Genomic DNA, 23,098 nt, shown 5'->3' with positions numbered 1-23,098 from the left:
CCTGACGATCATTGAAGTAAAATACCGTCATCCCTACTGCATAAATGGAACTTAAATAAAGACTACATGAGGTTGGTTATGAGGTTACGCTGTCGATACTGACAACCAAAATGAATCTTCCAGACATTGTATAACGGATGTAAGTGCTGATAGCTACACGCTATTATCAGCCTTATTGGAGAAATTTCCAAAAATATGTTTCTAATCCTCGTCGCCTTAGCTTTGGGATCTCAAAAACTCATTCAGTCTCGTTCCTTCCCCTGTGTTTACCAGGCTACGATAGAAGAAAATTTTAAATAAGTAGAGATTACAATAAATTGTTAAAGGAATCTTTGGAAAGGCCACGTGTGCGTTCTCTGTAATGGCGGATGTAGACCAATCAAATCGTTAAAATATTGAAAAATCCCAGGTATCAGTAGACATTGTTTTATCAATAGATACGTAATGTCAAAAACCTTCTAGCGTACGCTCTTATTCATTGATAGCTTTGGTCTTATAGATCTTTCACATTGCATACCTATTATGAAGTTTTTATGCAAGTTTTCTGGGCTTTTCTATCCGAAATACTTTTGGCTTATGTAATGTTGCAAATTTAAGAAAACTTTATTTCATTGTTTGAAAGGCTTTTTTTGTTTGAAAGTTTATATTTTTGTTGCTAGTTGTTACAGATGAACCAAGGTAATATAATTAACTGTGTCGTTCAGTAATTTATTGTTATGCATAATTATAGATGAGATCAATGTGAACTACATGCAACTTTGGGTTGAGTGTCACTACGAATTCTTTTATCTTGAAGTAGCATCGCCAACATTACCGAGCTAAAGACATAGGTATATACACCTATCGTAAATAAACACAAAATCATATTACGGCATTCCACATTTGAACTTGAGTAATTTTAGTACACCAATAAAAATAAAAATAATTTAAGTTCCTTTGTTTCAAGAATGTACCGATTACGAAGTAACATTTGCATCAAAAGAATAATAATAAAAGTATTAATAGTTTATGTTTCTTTTATTTAAATTATTGTCGCGCTAGGTCTACATTAGACTTGAAAGAGAATAAAATGACTGATTTTGTGAAAATGATTTACTTTCGAAAAAATATATTATTGCTCTGCCAAAAGTCTTAAGATAAATAGCGTGATGTTTTTTGAGTAAATTGATGACCGTGCTGCCTACTACTCAATGGGGTGAAAATACACTTCATAATTGTATTACACGACGTTACGGGTGAGTCTAAAAATTTAAAACTTTACTGCTCATGCCCCCTGCATAGTAGCGTTATGGTTTTTGTATATTTGTTGTATCATGTGTACGATAAGCTTCATGCAAAATTTGAACGAAATATATTCAGTAGTTTAAGAGATAATTTGATATTTGTGTATAGATATAAAAGGCGCCTGCTCACCCCCTGTAACGAAAAGCGGGATAATAAGTAAAAAGTATGTTGACCGGACCTCTTGTTGATATTCTCTGAAAATATGAATCAAATCTATCCAGTACTTTCCGAGATCTTTCCGGACATACATACAGACAAACAGACAAACAGACAAACAGACAAAAATTCTAAAAATCATATTTTCGGCATCGGAATCGTTCGTAGACCACCCTCCAATTATTCTTTTAAAAAAATATTCAATGTACAGTTTTCACTTTTCTACAATTTTATTATATGTATAGATTATTTTTCTGTTAAAGGTGGACTAGTCAGTTTTCTTTCTATTTTTGTTAAAAATCGACACAAGATGGCCGCTACAAAAACACAGATTACATAACTATCTTATCAAATGAAATGAGCTAAATGAAAAAAGGAAAATAAAAGTCTAAATGCGAGTCCATACATATTTTTTTTTACATTTAATTTATAGTTATATAATTTTAATATTATCAAATTTAATTTCAAAAATCATAATATCATTTTTTTCTTGAGGAAACATAAAAACAAGACAATTCCAGAGATTTTTAAGTACGTCTGTGCAATTTAGTGTCGGATGCAATCCGTCCGGCGATTGAGTTAGGCCGGCGACCTCCCGAGATTACTACGCTAATCACTTCAATTTATACTTACCTTCTCATTAGAAACGTTGAAACAATCGTTATAAAATATTAAAAGATATTTTTGTGTAAATATTTGAAAGTTGATTAAATGTTTCCGAATTTTTATTAATTAATTTAAAAAATCGAGAGGAAATTGAGACTCAATCAACAGATTTTAGTATAGGGATAATATGTTTTGATTAGAATATATTCTTCTTAAAAATGTTATTTTATGTTTCGTATGCAGAAATTGCTGCAGACGCGTTTTGACAATGGTACTTATAAGTACAGGCAAAATTTCATCATGAAGAATGTGTTTTATACCTAGTAGAATCGTTTTCTTAATAAAAGTCTAAGTTAATTAAAAGTATATTTGATTAGGAGAAAATATCTAAACGTATTAAAAAAGGACATCCCTCGTAACCTATCCTTAATGTCCACTACTTTCTAGAAACATTGAAACAAGCGAGCACAGATGTATTTTTTTAACTATTGTGTATAAAAATGTTTTGTTTTAATTTTAATTGTGCGCTAGTTTAATTGCAGTAGGCTCGACGAGGCTAATTACTCGAGTTACAACAACAGCATTTGTTATTCTCTTCGGGAATGCGAGAGGTTGCGGCACAATGGAACGGAGAACTTGTTTAGTTTTTAAATAAAATACCTAAAAAACTACGTGGAAATTATGTGAAACAAACCTGCAGTTGCCGAGAAAGTTGCTTGAATGTTTAATAAATTAGTGGCTTTTATTGTAAGAAGTAAATCACACAGTTATTTTATTTATTATGCAACGAAAATTACTGTGTCAATTTTTTCTATATCTAGGTTTCTAAATCTTGCCAATGAATTTGGCGGAATTAAGAAATGAGTACCAAGTGGCACGATTTCAAATTAAATACCTTTTATTAACTGTCTTAGATGTTTAAAAAAAATAACTTCAAAAATCACTTATTGCGGTAGGTAAATACAATTAAAAGCTAAAACAACAACAATTTTTGAACATCAAGACGAATAAACATAAAACAAAACAGATTTGTTCGTCAGAATACTGACATTTGCCTGTTACATGATAAATATTCACATAAATCAATTGGAGTACTGGAACTTTACTCGATTAACAAGCCTCGCTCTGTACGCGGTAAAAAACATTAAAAAAACAATATAACTTTTCGCATTATACAACATTTTCCAAGAATTGTTTACAAATAATAAGTTTTGAACCTTGTGAATATCAAGTGTAGTTACTTTAACTTAACGTAGGCATAAATACATAACTTCAATGTTTATTAGTACCTTGTAAATAGGGAGAGGGTACACACTTGAAAATTGTACATCTGGTTCTTATAATGTCTCTGATAGAAGTAGATTTTTTTTTACCAGACAAACGCCTAAACTAAATTATTCATCGAAAACGAAGTCGGTGAAAAAAATGTAATAGAATTTGTAATAGAAATCCAGTGGCTGAGTGGTTGAGGTCATCACGCCAAACCCACTCTGCCCGTCGTATTCGATCGGTCGGATTCGATCCCCGCGTAGGACAAGCATGTGTGTGATCCACGAATGCTTGTTCTGAGTCTGCGTGTCTTTGTGCATGTGCTGTATGTTTGTAAACCCCCCGCGACACAAAGATTTAAAAAAAAGAAGATTGATGAAATAACATACAACCCACCTATCTAAAAATAAATTATTTCCTGCTGGTCAATCAAAATTGCTTCCATATTGTCAAGTCGTAAATATAAAACGACCAATAAAATACGATGATGAAAACCGCTCCAAAACGTGGGGTTAACTTATTAAACTCCGTTATGAATAACGAAGATCAACCCGGCTTACATTCAATTTGGGAGTTATTAGAATTTTAATACAATAAGTATGTGGGTCTTACCGGACGCGGTATTATGTGCCCACAAAGTTGTGTGGAAGGTTTCCGATGGATCGTTGAGCGGTCGAGCTAGATTTGTGTTTGTGGTTTAAGTCTTTAAGGATCAAAATTTTGAACTACGCCATTTTATGATTATATGTCTTAAAATATTTTGTAAAGTGGGATTACAATGTAATTTTAGTGGTCTATTAAAAGTATCGATAAAATAGTTACAAATGTTTTTTGCGTAGCACGCGTAGCTCTACGATTGCTACGCCGTAGCAAGACAACAGATTTGTGGTAACATCTTTAGTATATCTGGGTGATGGTGCTACATTTAATAATAGTTTTTAAAGAATAAATTGATTAGGCTTAATAAGTAGATGGTAGGTTTAAAATATCTAGCCTGACAGTAAAAAATTGTCAAAATATATTTGAATATTATTTTACTGAAAGCCATGTAATTGAGTTCTGCACATCAACACATTAGTCTAAGGGTCAGAATACATTTTTAAATAAATAAACAGTTGCCACTGATATACAGGGTTCTCTCTAATTGTATTAAACGCTTTCGTCTACCAACGATAACATTTCTCGAATCGCCTTTAAAGCAAGGCAGTAAGGTTCAATTTAACCGATTTTAATGTATATGCGTTTGTTATTAAATTGTATAGAAAGTCCTAAAAGATCTCCATTGTCATTTGATCCTGAAATATTTATTTGTTAGGAAAAACGTTATTTTCAGTAATAATAACACCCCCGGTCTAATCGCCTTAGGCCCGTTTTAATTGGGTTTTTGACACCCATCGGAATGCGAACAATACGTTTTTTGTAGAGATTACATGCTTTTATTTTTAGTACCATAATTCTGAGATTCGAACACACTGTATGTTGTTTCATGTCTGATTAATTAAGAATTTTGCTAATTGGGTGACTTTAGAACTTTAGCACTGTTTTTTTCTTCGACATGTAAACTTTAATTATTGCTAAACATTTTTATAAACTAAAATGAAGTTGTACTTTAAAAACAGATATCCTTCCATTTCCAGTGGTACAGCTACAGGGCCCCGATTCTGCAATTTTACAATGGCCGATGAATGAATTGCAATTGGATTAAATTTGAAATTATTGCTATTCTCTGAAGCGTTTTGCCATTACAATAATTGAAAGTTAATTGTATTGACCTTAGGTGTGCCGTTCCGTACTGAATTTCCAATCATTTTGCAGGAAAAAATATAAAAAATGTCATTTTAAGCCAATTTTCATTCATTCATCGACCATTGTAAATAGCAGAATTAGGGCCTAGGTGTAGCGCAACTTAGGGGAGGCTTATGTCTAGGAGTGGTCGCGATAGGCATAGTAGATCATTGTTTCGTTATCGACATTTTGTAAGATGGTATGAAATAAACGTTAAGGTAACAACTTAGGTCTTTTGTAGAAGTTTATGAGAGCAAAACACACTGCAGCTCCAAAAAATTATCATGGTTTAATAAGAATATAAACTCATAAATATTTATCATAATACATTATCTTCAAGGCATCCTAACTAAATTATACTACATCTAAAATAAAACAATACCAAATTTATGATACGAAATTCATTTAAACATTTCATCTAACTACACTAATAACAATTCAGTTCACATCCTCATTCAAAATCAAGCGAGCATCAATCTCCAATCAAATAAAAATCAAAATATAAAACAGCTGACAGCAGCTGCGGCCAACATTCACACCAGCATTGACAAGCATTAACATAGCATTTATTAGTCATCTCATAAAACAGCGATAATAATAATAATTTCACTATCGCTTTGCAATCCCACGTCCAAAATATTTCGCTACATTTGGCCGCGTATCGTCCAGTTTGCACCGGTCTAAACTGGATATTAAATGTTTATGTTATTCGATTTGCACATGCGCATACATGTGTTATGCGCATTCTCATGAAAGCGTCGGTTATTTATATTATGTTTGTTTAAGGCATAGCTGTGTTAGTTAAGATGTTTTTGGGATAATGTACAGACTTTATTCTTTCCTCATTTAACTGTTTTTGTTATATTTCGTGTCTTTTAAGATAATGTAGCTTTATATTATCACAGCTAAAGCGTGAGGTAATTTTTTTTATAAATTTTGTCTAGCCACATAATGATTCTATTTGATAGAAATTTACATTCTAAATATATCTTTAAACCACATTCTTTCTTATCTGAGTTTGTTTAAAAAATACATACATTTAACTTAAAATCTCAAATAGCTTTAGCCAAAAAAATCTGAGCACCATTCCGAAACTTTTTCAAAAAGTCGTTTTACTAATAATACCAGCTCTTGAATACTGAACCTATACTCCTAAATCACATCAGGCCATACCTGTTACTCTTGAACGTTGAAAAACGATGTCGCAAACCAATTCACAACTGTACTCTGTACGTGGTTTGCTGAAATATGAAAGAGGTTTGAAGGTACGATACAATCTTGTTGAATTGAAAACGCTGGAAACGTCGCACACTGATCGATTGAAAAACCTTTGGATTTTCAAATGTTAGATGTAGTAAGAGTTAGTGTTACGATAAATTATTTTCTATCAAGTTTGTACTAGTGTAAATGTTCCTTCAACTTTGATTAATATTACAATATGCGATCTAGTTGGAGGAGACGATTTTCTGTTATTTTTATTCACAACTTTGACACAGACACAACGACTTAGTCTCAAACTAAGCAGAGCTTGTATTATGAGTCCTAGACAATTGATAAACATACTTATATTTTTCTAAATACATACATAATATAGATAAATTACACCCAAACACAGAAGAAATGATTGTGCTTATTACATAAACATTCTTCCTGGGTGGGAATCGAACCCACGACCTCCGATATAGCAGTCAGGGTCACTAACCACTAGACCAACAGGCCCTTCAGTTCTGTCTTTTGTAAGGTTGTTTGTACAAAACAAAATTGGTTCTAATGTGTGGATTCAGCTTTGAGATGTTATGATACATGTTCTCTCGATGGATGACTCGATCGAATGTCGAAGTGTATTTCTTTTTAAGGCGATTTTTTACTCTCTAAACAAATTACGTAACATTACCATCAGAATTATCGCTATTACAACAAAATATACAGCAACAGTAAATCATAAGGAAAAGAAAAAATAAACTATTCTGGATTTAAAGAAGGTTTACCAGCCTACTCCTTACAAGGATGAAATATTTTTGGAACTCTTTTTGCACTAAAATTTTAATCTTTCCGTTTTAAAATAATAATTCCGCTTTAATTGATTAAATCTTCTGAGCCACGTTTGCAGTGCGTGGGCCTGCTTTCGTTCGCGATGAGCACTGCATCCAATCTGCTGTAAGTTTATTTATACAGATTTTATTCGAGACTTAAATATCAATGTTTATCATGAAAGGTGTTAAACTACACTATTGTTATAAAGGGGTTCAGTTTAAGAATTTGTGTAATTGAAAGAGGTTATTCTGGAAGTCCCACTGTAGGACAAAGATAAACCATCACGTTGCGACTAATAGGAGCGAAGATACAATGGAAAATGTGGAAAAAACAGGGCAGATATAAATCATAACTTATATCTTCTAACCACGCGGACGAAGTTGCGGGCAACAGCCAGTATGCAATATAAGAAATAGTATAGTATTTGTATGAAATAGTAACTTACATGCAATGCGAATGGCCCAAAACTATATTCACTATATCTAAACTCTACATTTATTCAACTAAGGGCCGATTCTTCGACAATCGCCAGATAACTTTTACCTGAGAAATAAATTTTGACATATTTTCTATACATATGCTGTCAAAACGTCAAACTTATTCGTCAAATAAAAGTTAAATGGCGATTGAAAAATCGGCCCTAAGTGTATATAAGTCAGTTATTTATAAATATAAAACTTATTTATAAATATAAAACATATTTCTTAATATTTCTACAGTGAATGCTCCGTTGAGCGATCACTTACGTATCTCGTTAGCAAGTTCACAGCGCACGGCGCCGGGAACTTAGGTATGCCTCCACTGCACCTGTGCGTAGCAATTTAAAAATACTAGCTAAGTGGGAGGTACTGGAAACATGTGGGGTTCTGCAGTAATAATGTTTTTATTCCTTTACTCTACAAACCAATATCTGGGCACAGATCTCTTACCGTATAAGGAAGTTTTGAACATTTGCCTACGCTAGTCAATGGAGTCTCAAAATAATTAGAAAATACAAATAACTTTTAAAGAGTGTGGAGATTTATATTATACAGCTCCGCACAATAATTCCTGTTATACACAATGATTTAAAAGTTATTGACGTTTCTCATTTCGTTTTTTTACTTTTTGTACCCAGTCATGACTATTGTGATCCACGAAATATCACGAAGAAATCAGTGGCGGTCTGATATACAAAAACTGCTAGCGGATCTTTTATATGACTGCTGAACCCCAAAACCCATTGAACCGGCTAACAAGACCACTTGATTGAACAACAAGAGTTTGAGGGTGAAGCATTTGTTGCTGTTACTTGTTTCTTAGCTTTTCTTAGATTGGCGTTGAAAACTAACTTATTGAAATGTTTTTAAGTTTTTAAAAATATTAACCACGGGTTTTTAATTGGATTAAATCGCAGGCGAAGTTAGGCTGAGTGAAACAAACTTTTGTAATACAGCCCTACTTTTTTTTTAGGAACCAGACTCAATACTGAAATATTAGTTTATGATAAGACAAATACGTATAGTGGTTTCTTAGGTTTACGTGAATACTAGCTGTTGCCCGCGACTTCGTCCCCGTGGGTAGAAAATATACGTTATGATTTATACCTGCCCTGTTTTTTTTCACTATTTCCATTGTATCTTCGCTCCTATTAGTCGCAGCGTGATGGTTTATAGCCTTAAGCCTTCCTCGATGAATGGTCTATTCAACACAAAAAGAATTTTTCAATTTGATCCAATAGTTCCTGAGATTAGCGCGTTCAAACAAACAAACAAACAAACTCTTCAGCTTTATATATTAGTATTAGTATAGATTAGACATTGAAACGGAACTACTTACTAAAATATGAAGGTAGAACGAGCAACATTTTCTGTCCAGACGAACGCCATCTCAGTCTGCCCGTGACCATGATACCTGCAAAGGTCTCGAAACGTCGGGAACAAATGCGTATGCCAACTATTTGTAACCCAATTTAAAATTATATTCCAGCTCACTTCACCTCTTACGAAGAATATGAGATTTTATAGCTAATATTAATCTTTTAAGTTGTGATATTAAATTTTAGAAAACTTTTATTTTACCCTGTGACAAGCTATGATCATGTGTCAGTTAACAAGTTTGCTTTGTTCATACTGTAAATTGTTTTTAATTCAGTCTGAAATGGCAAACGTGAGCAAAATGCTTTTATGAAATTCGGTAACCTGTGCACAATATATTGTATGTTTTGTAGAATATGTAGTCCGTTTTAGTGAGTAATAATAGCTTGTTTTTAAAAGATTTAAAAGTAAATACAATATTTTCAATTTGGTACACAATAAATACTGATTTTGTTCCCAAAAGTACTAAAAACACCAGTCTTCGATTCTTTCAAAGGGAAACATTAGTATTTTTTTTTTGGCTGTTTTAGTATTTCTTATCATAGGCTATAGGCATAGGCTTTAGTATTCTCATTCATGTCATATCTAACTATCCAGGTTCTAGAAATCAAAATCGAAATGCACTTGTCCTGTGAGAGACAAAATTTCGATAGTTATTGGATCCTGATTATAGGTACTTTGTTTTTATACAACCTAAAAAAATTGTCTCGCCATGCAAAAATTTTACCAACATTGAATGCTTGATTACGTTTATCACATTTCAGATAGTAACTCTCTCTATCTGTTACAGCTTAGTTAGTCCATGACCAGTTCAAGTAATATCGCTAAGTAAAGCGCAAAGCATCTTAACTATCAAGTTAATGTTTACACCTTCTTAGTTACCTTCGTTTTAATGTTACTTTAACGACAGAGATTACAGTCTAACTGGATTCCGATTCCTAGGTTACTACATATAACCGGAGCAATTCTTGATCAAACCCCCTTTTTTATAAGTCGGTCAAATCCTCGTCGTGGGGAGAAGCTGGTAGTGTCAGACGCTTTCAGAATAAACCTAAACCGTTTTGCTACGTCATCCGTGTTTTTGTTTCGGTGCATGGCAATGCATTGTAATTACTTCATACATTCCTATCGGACTCCTGACCGTTTTACTGAGTTTTAGTGATTAAATAGAAGAATATGGCGTTGTGAAATCGACTGTTTCGAACGAAACTGGCCTCTGTTAACTATAAACCGAGATTAATGGAAGGAAGGAACCTTTTCTCTTGCAGTCGGACTCTGAAGGCTAATAATTATAATATAAAACAAATAACATTGCTACCCTTTAATTAAAGAGTAAACTGGATGCATGCCACAAAAAATGGAAGGACAAGGCAATAGACCGATAGAGAGGAATAATCTAAGAGAGGCCTTTGCCCTGTATTGGGGCAGTAATTTAACAAAAAAATCCCTCAATATTCTTAATGAGTCTCCTAATTAAGCAATGTCAGATTATAAGAGCTTGACATACCCGTCCCGACCCGTAGTCACCCGTTTATTCAAGCCTCATTACAAGCTAGTTTGATTGCTGACAGCCACTCTAACAAGTCTATCTTCTCAAGGTTATACTCCTGATTCATCATTATCGGGCAATTAAGTGTACATCGATGTTATCAAATGTCGATAAGCCCACTTATATGCCCATTAGCTGTGAAAAAAGGCTTTAGCTGTAGTGTTACGTCAAATTCGATGAGTTTGGAGTGGGATAGTAAGGTATTTGAAATATGGTTTTATTGAGCATTTATTATGCGAAACTGCTGTATAAAAATCATCAGCTCATTTTGGGTGAAGTGAACTTAAATATTTTATTCTGTATGTAGTATTCATCATCAGTTTTACATGATTTTCGTACCCAAAGGGTAAAAACGGAACTCTTATACAGATGATAGCTGTCTGTCCGTCAGCCTTTCAAAGAATCGAGCGGTCGAGACTAAGCAACTGCAACGGTTGTTATAAACATGTACGTTTGTTGATTTACGAATAAATTGTTGGTAGCTCCACAAATTTATAAAACTCAATCGATATTTTTTAGCCTATTTGGACAGAACGGGTGTCGCTATCTATTTTATTATATTTTAGATATAAATTATATATTTATTATTATATTTAAATCCAGAAAGTAAGCAGTATTTTTTTTTCGTGGCTGCTAATTGGATATAGTATTCAATGTCTTTTATGGTAGCTGAAGGATTGTCAAGAGTGGTGTTGCGTAAAGACTAAAGATTTTATCTAAAATCCCCTCCTGATTTCCAGTAATTCCAATCTTCGAGAACTCTGATCACAGCAATCCAAAATCCAATTTCTGAAAGTAGGTTTCCTAACCTTAATATGCAGTGTCTTGAGAAGGCATTAAGTTGGAAGGCACTTGTAAACCAAGAATTGTAATCCTCAGACTAACTCCAACGCGGACTGTTAAGCGGCAGGTCCACGAGTGACGATGAAACGATGATGATATCCGCATCAGGGAAAGCATTTCTCACTCAATATCGACACTAATTCAATAAAAAAAATGCCTAGAAATTTGAAGCTGTTGTGACTTTCAAAAATTTGACTTCCAAAATATTTACAAAAGTGATATTATAAATTTAGTGAATTAACATTCTTCCTCTCTGCTCCACCTCGCCGCATTCCTCTCAGATCTGCGAGAATGTAAGTGTTCCAAATACCTAGGCTTAGTTCTTCTTCTTGTAACGAACTAAAGATCCCAATAATTAATCACACCAAAAATACGTTTCTATTGGTTCCACTCAAAATCTCCTGCTTTGTTTCAGAAAAATTGTTATACATACTCCTTGGTACAAACTGAAGTCTTCGATACTCACACAGAAAAGGGGATGTTCAAAAAAGTCCTTGCTTTGTATACTTATTGTGATGACGTCAACTTATGGAGCCGTAGTATGGTAAAAATATACCAATGTTAGTGTCCCAAATGTTGAAGTTTGATAATCCGATATGATGGATAGAGTAATGTACTGTTATCTTAAATCAACACGGATTAGCGGTACGGTGAAGCGGAAAAGAGATTCTGAACATTTGATTTTTTTTTGGAATTTAAAAAAACTTAATTACGGTTTTTTTTCTTTTTTGTACATGGAATAGTTAGCAGGTAAAGCTATATCTTCATTTAATCTATAATATGTTGTGTTGTTATTCTTCCTATTGTGCGCCAAAAAAAGTGAAAGTGATGGAAATTAACCCTTTAATTTTTTGAAACTACTCATTTTGGTATAACACAATAATTGCGGAACTGCCGCCGTGATTGAATGCAATCGTCCTAGAGTTCTATCTCGAAACTAAAAAGATAAAAAAGTAATAACCACAAAATGAAATTCGTAAGTTAACCTAAAGGGATTTTAATGTTAGTAATAATGTAATTTTAATGTTGCTAAGCACTTTTGCATACGACATTACAAATCATGACGCGTGTAGTACAGAGCACACAAAAATGAAGCTTAACGCAGAGCTTACGATTGTTTGAATGGAGTGAACACGTTTATCAAACCGATTGCCTTGAAACACGAGAGATTACATTAGGATATGTGTATGTGAAACTATTGAAAATTATTAAGGTATGCATTAATGATAATTTTTAAATTAAAATATACTTGTTATCCCACTGTTGGGCAGTGTTGCATAGTTGTTCAATCTTCCCTAAGCTTTCTATTTACTATGTGTTCTTTCTAGTTTGGCTACTTTCTCTTTTATCTAACTTACTTACTTTTCTTTTTTCTGTGTCGCGACAAAGTTTAAAATAATACTTACTTATAAAACTTTGATTTCTATACACCTTAAATATTCTTCTCTTAAAAAAACAACGTGTACATAGAGGATTAAAAACAAGCAAAAAATAATAAAAATTGTATTCGTTTTATTTTATGGTTTTTAGTGTTTTGGCATTTCTACGATGGAACAAATTGTTGGCTGTCAACAGTCTACGACATAATTATTAATTAATTAAAGTAATAACAAAAGAAACACATTTGAAATCCATCGATAGCACGTAAAAATTAACAGTCATACATTGTGTTAATTTTTATGACTAAACAATTATTATTGAACAAATTAAACCACTGTCCAATCCAAGTTATTACGTCACGACAAAAAGGCATCAATTTCGTCTATCATTCAAGATTAGGGGCTGTACAGAGCCTTTCGTTTTCCCCTAATTTACATTATTAAATCTAACCTAAAATACAAAATAAAAAGAATAAATATTTTTCCTCATATTCTTTCAAAGAAAACTACGCTTTGATTGTTATATTATACGAATAATGTTAAAGTAATAAACGTAGATGGATATTAGAACGACCTACAGACAACTCTTAAAGTAAGGCTTAAGCTGTTGTAAAGGCGAGACAAACCTCTACGCCATATAGCGCTGTCTTGCTCCCACAGTAAAACTTTTATTTTATTTTAATTTAAAACTCTTGGTTATCCTGCATTTTGAAGCATATCATACATCGATAATAAATATGAAATTGTACAATCTTATATCTTTCTGTTATAGCGTTTCTTGCGTGCTCCTAGAGTCACAAGGCCTGCTATAAATTTTACGTATTATTTTGATAAAGGCACTTCAAGTGATCGTGATACAGGCCTCTTGTCTTTATGAACAAACAATATTTTCCCTACACTGAAAATATGCATTTTCTAGTGCACAATATGATGTAGAGGTTGTTTAAAATTACAATAACCGGCTATGATAATATTACTATCTTTAGAAGGACGTTAATATTTTATATGGTTCAAAAGAGGCTGATTATATTACCACTTACTTTACTAGGTTGGTACCTAGTAGACAACATTATAAAGATATTTTATTTTGCATACACGCGTATAACACACGAGCATTGTTGTATAGAAAAGAACAATTTTTAAATTTTCGCGGGCTAACTGTAACTGTACTAATATTCGATTATCGTTTGGTTAAGTTTGCATATGTTGGCAGTATCAGACTATTTAGATGAATAGTTAAAAAACAAAAACCGTGTTCATAGTTGAAATTTTATAACATTTTTTGTAGTTATATTTTGATGTAGATTTAAATGAATGCGTTTTTGTATTTGAAAATGTGTTTTAGCAACTTTTAATGTCGATGTCATGCCACGCGTTATATCTGACAGTGGTTTTAAAAGCCAATTTACATGATAATTTTTACACGATAAAGGCATCATAGTCATGTTGAAAATGTACCTTTCAATGAAAATTAGTCTACCTATGTTTTATGTTTCTACGTTTCTTTATCATCTATGTTTTATCTACATAATCTGATGTGTTCACCAAAAACAACAATTCAATGCCCCAGAAAAATCACCATGACAAATCACCTTACATCGAATGCAAGCCATCACGACGCCAAATACACGCGAAGACGAATGAAAAACTACCAAAAAATATAACCTAGATCCACACATAAAACATGGCTGAATTTACCACCGACACCTAGGATTAAAATATCTCAATTTCGTCGTAATAAAATATATATTCTCCTTTATAATATGCGGAGTCACGGGCTTGCGCGTAAATAATAATTGGGTACTTATTGTTTCACATAAACCGAACCGACTCCCAGTTAACATTTTTAATACAACATGTTTTATTCATAAGATGCACTCAACCTTTGTATTAAGCTGAAAATGAATTTCCATTGTAAATATAAATAGTAAAAATATTGAATCAGCGAATGATTACTGTTGATTATTCATTATGTGTAATTGTGAACTGTTTTTCTTCCCTTGGGCTTTTCGTTTCTATAATATTGTTTGCGATTTCATTATAATGTCAGCCTGTACATGTCCAATTTGGAGCAGGACTCTTCACATTTAGGGTAGGTTTGAGCAATGATCACCACGCTAGCTCACTGCGAATTGGTGTTTGCAGATACCAATAAAAGAAAATTCAAGTTTCCTCACGATGTGTTTTTCACCATTCGACGGAAGAGTGTGAATAACTTAAAAAAGCATATAATTTTGAGAAATTCACATTGGTTCTTATCTACGTCGGGATCGAACCTGCACCTCGTGCATACAAATCCATACATATAACCGCAAGGCCACCACGACAATTTCATTAATACATGTTTAAATTTACGTGTGCAAGTTAGCATTGTAACTGAATATACTGAACGGATTTTAAAGGAGGGCGTAAATAGGTTATACCTGCATTCATACAGGCCAAGATTTTTTATCCCTGCTCGTAATTCCATACCCATTTGACAATAGGGTCTGTCAAAACACTGTTGCCTGTCAAAACCGTCTTCTTATTTTTCCACTGCGATTTTTCCTCTTTATAAAAGAAAACGTAGCTTCGTCATTAATAACGATTGTACCGGTTTTAGGCGTCGGTAACATCTTACGATGACAGCTCAGAGTAACCTTAAGGGATATTGTTTATAAAAATATTGTCTCTTTATATTTGAGGTTAAGTTTTGTTGATTAACAATTATGTTGTACTTTGCTTTGAATGATGAAGAGGATCTGGGTTTAATAAGGTTTTGATGGTCTTTGTTTTTGCTAGTTTAGGTACATCTTAAGATACGATAGTCTAGATTAGTAATCAATGTCTCACCTTAGTCTAATCGTATAGAAATGTACAAAAAGACAATTTTGGAGTGTTTAGAAGTAAGAGACTTTACATACTATTTTTTTTTAAATAAAGTTTGAATAGGAGCACCAATATTTAACGTCTACGATAAATGACTTAACTTTTTAATACAACACAATGACTCCATTTTATAATCCCTTGTATTGTTTGTAAATAAAATAAAAACGATTACACCTCAACAGGAAAAAAGTTACACCATCATCAGAAAGTACATAAAATCCATCTCACGAAAATCATGTCATGCATACGCGGCAATATTATTCCATGTCTACCACCCTTCCGAAAAATACAACAAATTATTACCCACACATTTCATGCACTATCTAAATTGATCGGTAAACATCGTGCAGTAATAAAATCGTACAGAAAAACACAAATAAAACTCATATAACTGATGCGTTTTAAACCAGGCGCTTTCAAATCAATCAAACAAACTAGTTATTTCAAACGTTACGCTTTTCATTTCGACTGTACGTGCCGTGTGTTCCGATTGTACATTCGCGTACACAATGGTTAAATGGTTTTGTTGTTCGTGTTTTTTTAAAGGGAACTGCTATTTAATCATGTGTTGTATTGAATGGATAGCCGAGTGGATCATGTACTTGCTCTCCATTGCATTGTATGTAAGATCAAATCCTGCTTAAGATTTGCACTTTTTCAATGTTTTCAAGTACAAAGTGTTAGTTGACAGCAAAAGAAAAACCGTAACAGCATTAAAATATGGTAATTAATTATATTCTTCATGAGATAGAATGAAACGGCGACATATTGTGTGTAGGACCCTTTGCCCTATCAAGGGAAACAAAGTACAATAAGAAAGGGAGAGAGAGAGTGAGAGTTGGTTGGTAAAGGGCTGAATCGTTACGCAAAGAAGGTCAAAACCTATTATAGATATCGTCCTATAGTGGAGGGGGGTTTGGAGGCGTTGTAGGTTTTGTTAAGAAGATAATACGAAAGCATTGAAAAAGGTTAAACATAATTTACTTATTGAAATAAGGGTTAAGAATCGCAGGTTAAACGACGCTTTATACAGTCGGTTCGTGGATGGGTGACCATGGTTGGGTACGCTCTAATGGTCACTTATCCCCGACACAACCGCGTTGAGTGCGGCTTAGTTTTCATTATCATATTCAAGTCAACAATACGTTTGAATTAATTCTTGAAGATATTTATATTAAGTTAGTTAAATTCTAACCACGTATCTTAAATAAATTGCTTCTTTACCTTGTCAAGCACAAAAATTCTTGTTGAAATATTTCGTTGTCTTTGTAGTTTAAGACTTTGTAAAAGCTAGTTATTTTTACCTTAACTAAAAGACTGTATGATTTTCAATGTAAAATATTTTACCGAAAACGTGTGCATATACCAACTAGATTTTACCCGCAACTACAAAAGCGTCGATTTCGGTTGTTGCAAAAGAGCAGCCTATTTTCTTACTTTAATGAACCCAAGTAACGACGGACTACACTTTTCACACCCAATCTATTCCAATTACAAATTTAATAAAAATCGGTTCATCTGTAAAGGCATAACATAGTCTCAGTCTCATTACTCATTTAAATGTTAAGCTTAAACAGGCATAATAATAAATGTTTTTATTTGTCAATCTTACAAATACACATTCAACTTTCATGAGTACTAGAGAATTTTTCCAACATAGGCTTTCTTTCAGAATTTCTTTTCGCCACACATTAATTGCTATTTTTAAAATGGCGTCCTCCCTCCAACGAAGTGGTCTCCCTTTTTTATAATTCTTTCAGCACCATTCGATTACATCCTTAGCCCATTTATCTTTTTTCGTCCTCATCATAAAACCTGTTAATTTTCACTACATATATTTACTTGATAAATACGTATCGTAACTAGTCATTTACCCACGTATCTATATATCAAGTACACTGGTTCATTATTTCACTTCCACGCATCCCTAACTACCAAACTGTCAATTTAATGCACTAGAAAGGGGATGTTTCCAAACTGGGTTTAGAACAGGTACGGAGTTAGGTGTGTGTTTATATTTAGTTTATTATAAATAACGTTTAATGGTTCTGTCTCTTGTCAAAATGCATAAACATGTCTACATATAACAACGTACAACATATCCTGTTATTTGGGGGATGTAATGAGAAATTTGGGTCTATCTAATAAATAAAAAATAATCTATCACCGAATAAAATGGCAATATTTAATTTAATTTTTAACTTTTCAACCCAGCTCTGAGCAAAAATAGTAAATTGAGCAATCGAAGTTTACCCTCAGTCCGAGTCCGAGTTTCTCTCGCATCGGTGATGGTTCCGCACAAATGGGCTTAATCAATACCCATGAAATGAATGACTATACACAACCGTTGTTAAATCTAAACTTTTGGATTCTATTACTTGTTCTAATAAACCTTCAGAAATACATCGTCGGTAAAAAAATATACTATCTTACTATTACGTTCATAAGATACAGCCAAGCCAAATAAAACAAGAATTTCGTTTACGCTAGCCCCGAGTCCGACCCTGTGGTTACGTCACTACCCATAGTTTTACGGGACGCGTAGCACAATGCAATATATCGAACCCGCACCTCTCTAATGGAGGTGAGATTTTGTCGATAAACAAATTTGCGGTCGCACGGCGTTTCGGGAAAATGGCGGCTGAGTTTTTGTCATAATTGTATACTGGGAGCTGTCTATATTAATTAAAGTTGATATTGGTTGTTAGGGATTTGTTCTGATGTGATTTGGTGTGAGTTTATAAGGTTCTGTACTCAAAAGTTTGAAAGCATGTCTGTCTGTCTGTTACCAGGGTGTACCTTATGAATCGACATAGCTAGGCGATTGAAATCTTTATAGATGATCTAGAAACAAAATGATATGACAAAGAAAAACAAAATGATTTTTTAACCTAACCTTTTTCAACAGCATCCCCACAAATGAGTTTTACGATATGTAAAGGACAGATACGCAGGCATTTGTAATTAGACAAAGAAGTCAAAGAAACGTCAAAACTTGATGACCATACATTGAAATGTTATTTTAATTATAAAATAACTATATCACTTGTATGTCACAATAAAATAAATATGAAAATATCAAGTCCAACAAGTATAAAATTGCACTAATCAGGTCAAAAACACATAAAATATTAACAAGACAAGCTTCACATCTTTAAAACCTTTTCAGTAACGTCAACATCAAATAGAGGTGCTCATTAGCGCATCTTCCATCTTCTTCCTTCATATGGTCACACCTATATTTGTCTCTTTCTAACCAGTCAGGTAGAAGGCAGTTGTTTTCGTTGTGTAATTACCATTTTTAACGTTTGTCGTTGACTGAAGACGACCTTTTTGCTATATTTATATCCTCTGCTTAAAATAGTAGGCGATTCAGGGTTAATCCCTCACGTTCATTTGGTTTTTATATTTATAATTAGCTGTCGAACGCTACAAATCGAAAATGATCCCACTGGAACATTTTAGATCAAAAATCTGTATAAAAACTATCCTATGTGTTAACCGTGGTTATAAACGATCAGTGTACCAAGTTTCGTCTAAATCCGTTCGGTGGTTTTTGCGTGAAAGAGGAACAAACATCCATACATCTATACAATACATACAAACTTTCACATTTAAAATATTAGTAGGATATAGAGTTGATTATGAAGCACGTGGATTATAACTTATCACAACAACTTTAGAGAAGGTTTTTGATTTGATATTTTTTGTATAACGTCGTTAAGATGCGATGCCGTACAATGGGTTGATGACATTTTTTTTCAATATCCGTCATGTGGGTTAAAGCATTATAATGCAAACGTATTTTTTCCTTTAACCCGCAAATATAAATTGATTAAATTACTGTGAATATAACGTACCTGTGACGTCACACTTATGTACATTTTTTACGTCACGTCACAAGCCCCCTCTCTTGAACTTTAAAGAAGTTTATTTTTGTTAATTTTTATTCTAGAAATAAAGGCAAATATATGTGTATTAAATTATATACTTAATTATCAACCAGACAGCCTAAATTTTTTTTAACTTTTAATACCTAGTCATTGACCCTATTCGCGTACTATTCAATAACCATCACTGTATCCACGAAATTTAAAGCAAAACTTTCATTTAAAATATCACAAAATCACAATTATTGTGAAAAATAAGTATTCTATAGCAAAAGTCCACATTAAAAGCAATAAAAACAAGCCCAAGGAAAATACAAAACAAAAGACAAATCAAACATCTCTTCATTACGTGTTATGAAAACAAAAACATTATTAAAAGCATAAATAAGCATTATATAACAATATAGATATATAAGTGTCGACGCGTTGTCCCTTTGTAGCCCAAACGAAGTCGTAACTTAGATATTATTGTCTAATAAACTGTTATTGTAATGCGTATTCAGGTTACATAGTCGGCTAACCGGTTTATTATGCCATAGTTTTTTTTTTAATGAAAGTAATGCTTTATAAGGTACTGTGTCGTTTAGGTATTTATTTAAGTAATCATATAGTGTAAATCCCCCTTTTTAACCACCGACACAAAAGGAGAAGCGTTAAAAGTTTTCGGGTCTGTCTGCGGAGCAGATTGATAGTTTTTTTTTGTATCGAAGATGATGTATGTGTTTTAACATGTTCAATAAAAATAAGTCGGTTTAATACGACAATTTTCCCATTAAGGAATTTAATCCTTGTGTTGCGGGGAGTTTCAGATACATTCAAGTCACATGCACAAAAATACCCAGACTCAGGACAAGCATTTGTGGATTACAGAAATGCCCATTGAGCATGATGTTTAGTGGATTTGAACCACTCGTCTATCAGTGGCGCCTGATGATTCCCAAACTGGTACAAAGTCAGTAATTGTAAAAATATGATATATTTTTAGGCTTAAAGCATAATTACTGAGTCTTAACCGCTCAGGGCCTACCACATAAACTAAAGCAGGTTGTTACATAAATATTGTACAAGTTGTGACCGTTGTTAGGCGTAGTGCACACAAGCGCGCCTCCCTCGGGTGCCGTTCTCGAGTGCTGTGTTAACACAACACTGACACTGACCGACCTTTGTTTCATGTACAACTATATAATAGACTTGACCCAAATATTAATAGTAAAAAAAAACGCTCTTGTAATAAGCTGATGTAAATATCAAAGATCACCGAATAATTTCATTTAAAATACTGAATATTTAAAAATCAACAATTTCAGATTCTCGTCAAATAGATGCAGTGATATTTGCATATTCCACAGGATTTACTGACAATCATTACCATAGATTTTCCGTTAATGCGATACATGAGCCGTATTTATATTTGATGAAGTCTTATATGTTTAAATATACTCGACTGTATTGTTATTTATTAATCTTAAGAAAATAAATCTTCATTCCAAATACCTACGCCTTTACAATTTCTTATGGAGCTGTTTTTGTTACAGATCTTTAAAAAAATGGGAGCCAATAGAGCCTGCCTCGTGTTCATAACCATCCACCTGGTGTCCCTCGCCGCCGCACAGGAGATGTCCAAGCGCGTGCCGCAGGGGTTTCTCGGCATGCGGGGCAAGAAGTACTTCGACGACGAAGGAATCGAACAGTTTTACAAAAGGAAGCCGCAGTTCTTTGTTGGGGTCAAAGGGAAAAAGAGCCTTCAGGACATCCTAGAAGCCCCTGAGGAGTATTACAAACGAGCGCCGATGGGTTTCATGGGAATGAGAGGCAAGAAGGAAGTCCTCTTCCCAGAGTTCGACAGCAATGAGCTGGCGCCGAAGAGGGACGGATCCCTGATCGGGCAAATCGACTACTCCTCAAGCGAGAACCGAAACGACCCCGACTTCCCCCTGCTCAACGAACTACTCCTACAGTATCTGTCGAAGATAGAGCGCCCTGCGGCCAAGCTGATCCCCGAAACCATGGAGTCTGACATCGAACCTCTGACCAACGAAGTGGAGAAACGCGCTGCGAACATCCATCAGTTCTTTGGCGTACGCGGCAAGAAGTCCATGAACAACAAGCGACCCTACGATCTGACGTTCCGCGGGAAATTTATTGGCGTGAGGGGCAAAAAGGATCTGAAGAATAGTGGCCCGCATGAAATTAAGTTTTTGCTCGATCAGAATGGACCCCTGCCCAAGAGAAAGGCTCAGATGGGATTCTTCGGAATGCGAGGCAAGAAGTGGGCTGACGGTGAGTAGGCAAATGCTTCGTACGCATCATAAAACGGCCAAGGTCACGCATAAGGGCATTGTATCATGGAATCGATACTTAAAAAAACTCAGTGGTTATTTATGTAGGCGAAATAATGTCGCCTTGTTAATGAAAATATAGTAGGTACACTTTATGAACCCAGTTCTAAATTAAACTCTTTTATAAATAATTATTTTTAGCCACCTGAAATATCAATTTGAAGTCAATTTTCTTTTCTTTAAAAGAACTTTGAACATTTTACCCCATTTTACTAGAAAGAAGGAAAATTGTTTTTTTTTGTTACAAAAACATTTTTTTTTATAGAATATCGATAAAACACATTTGGATTAAAAGTTTTGACCTCGTTGGACCTTTTCCGTTTTGCGTAGGTGTATGGTGTATGAAAATTAGGAGGAAAATGAATGACAAGCTATTTAAATTTTAAACATTTAAGTATAGTAGCTGAAACCATTAAGTAAAAGAAAATGATTGGCCCTTTCCTTACTCTGGTAACTGAGGGGTAAAAAGGCCCTCCATAAAGCGCCTTGCAGTGGGTTAGATTCCCACCTATATCACATCGCCAACACGTTTTTAGAATACTGCAATTATGCCTCCCAGTTTTTTATTAGTTTAAAACTTTCAATTTTTTGAAACCCACAAGGATCTATAGAATAAATGATCCAAGGTTCAAATCTAGACAATCCAAATAAAATGGGAAAAAATGCTTTGTACATCAATATACCTAATTTGTTAATTTTCAGAGATCATATCATCTATCACGAACGAATATCGTTGGAACAGGTACCGAAACATTTGTGCTGGGGTTCTTTTCTTCCATGCTTTGGGTCTTTTAAAGGCTTTACTCTAACTGGGATCTGACGGCTAATTATTTTGATTTAGAAAGATAGTTGGTACAAGCCTAACTAATTGCCATACTAGTAGGTACTCCTAGTTCTCCAATCATAATATTTTCACAAATCGGTAACAAATATCTGGTATTTTACTCTACTACATGGACAGTGACCGCTCTGCAAAGGTCACCATACCATGGGAGCCAGCGGTTGACCGAAATCACCGTGGTTAGCCTAGGAAGCGATGATTCCACGTGGTCTGGTTCCCATGATAGAGAGTCGAGGAAAATATTGGGGAGACCTTTTGAAGGACCAGCTGAAGGACACAATGCGCTGGGAAAAGAATCCGTCGTTTTATTATTATAATATGTTATAAAGGTTCTCTCAACAAGCTTCTTTACTGGGTTTTCAAGGGCTATCTACACGCATCTTCGGGTTCTTTTCAAAG

The 23,098-nt window shown here is 33.9% G+C and overlaps 1 protein-coding gene across 3 annotated transcripts in view; it reads left to right on the top strand.

The window, feature by feature from the left end:
* Positions 1–23,098, top strand: part of LOC113499272 (tachykinins) — a 62,236-nt gene that overhangs the window by 38,853 nt on the left and 285 nt on the right. Inside the window, exons 1-3 of one of the 3 annotated variants that reach the window (XM_026879683.1) lie at positions 12,511–12,595; positions 21,055–21,799; positions 22,561–22,600. In XM_026879683.1, coding sequence (XP_026735484.1) covers positions 21,067–21,799; positions 22,561–22,600 — 773 coding nt within the window. In that variant the 5' untranslated portion in view covers positions 12,511–12,595; positions 21,055–21,066. Of the gene's footprint in view, positions 1–12,510; positions 12,596–21,054; positions 21,800–22,560; positions 22,601–23,098 lie in introns of those variants that run through there. The other 2 variants (XM_026879682.1, XM_026879685.1) reach the window with 2 other exon arrangements.

This window comes from Trichoplusia ni, chromosome 12 (genome assembly GCF_003590095.1).
Source record: "Trichoplusia ni isolate ovarian cell line Hi5 chromosome 12, tn1, whole genome shotgun sequence".
In the NCBI taxonomy this organism is placed as follows: Eukaryota; Metazoa; Arthropoda; class Insecta; order Lepidoptera; family Noctuidae; genus Trichoplusia; species Trichoplusia ni.
Note: the sequence above shows the minus strand (reverse complement) of the source record. Positions and strands in the feature narration are given on the sequence as shown.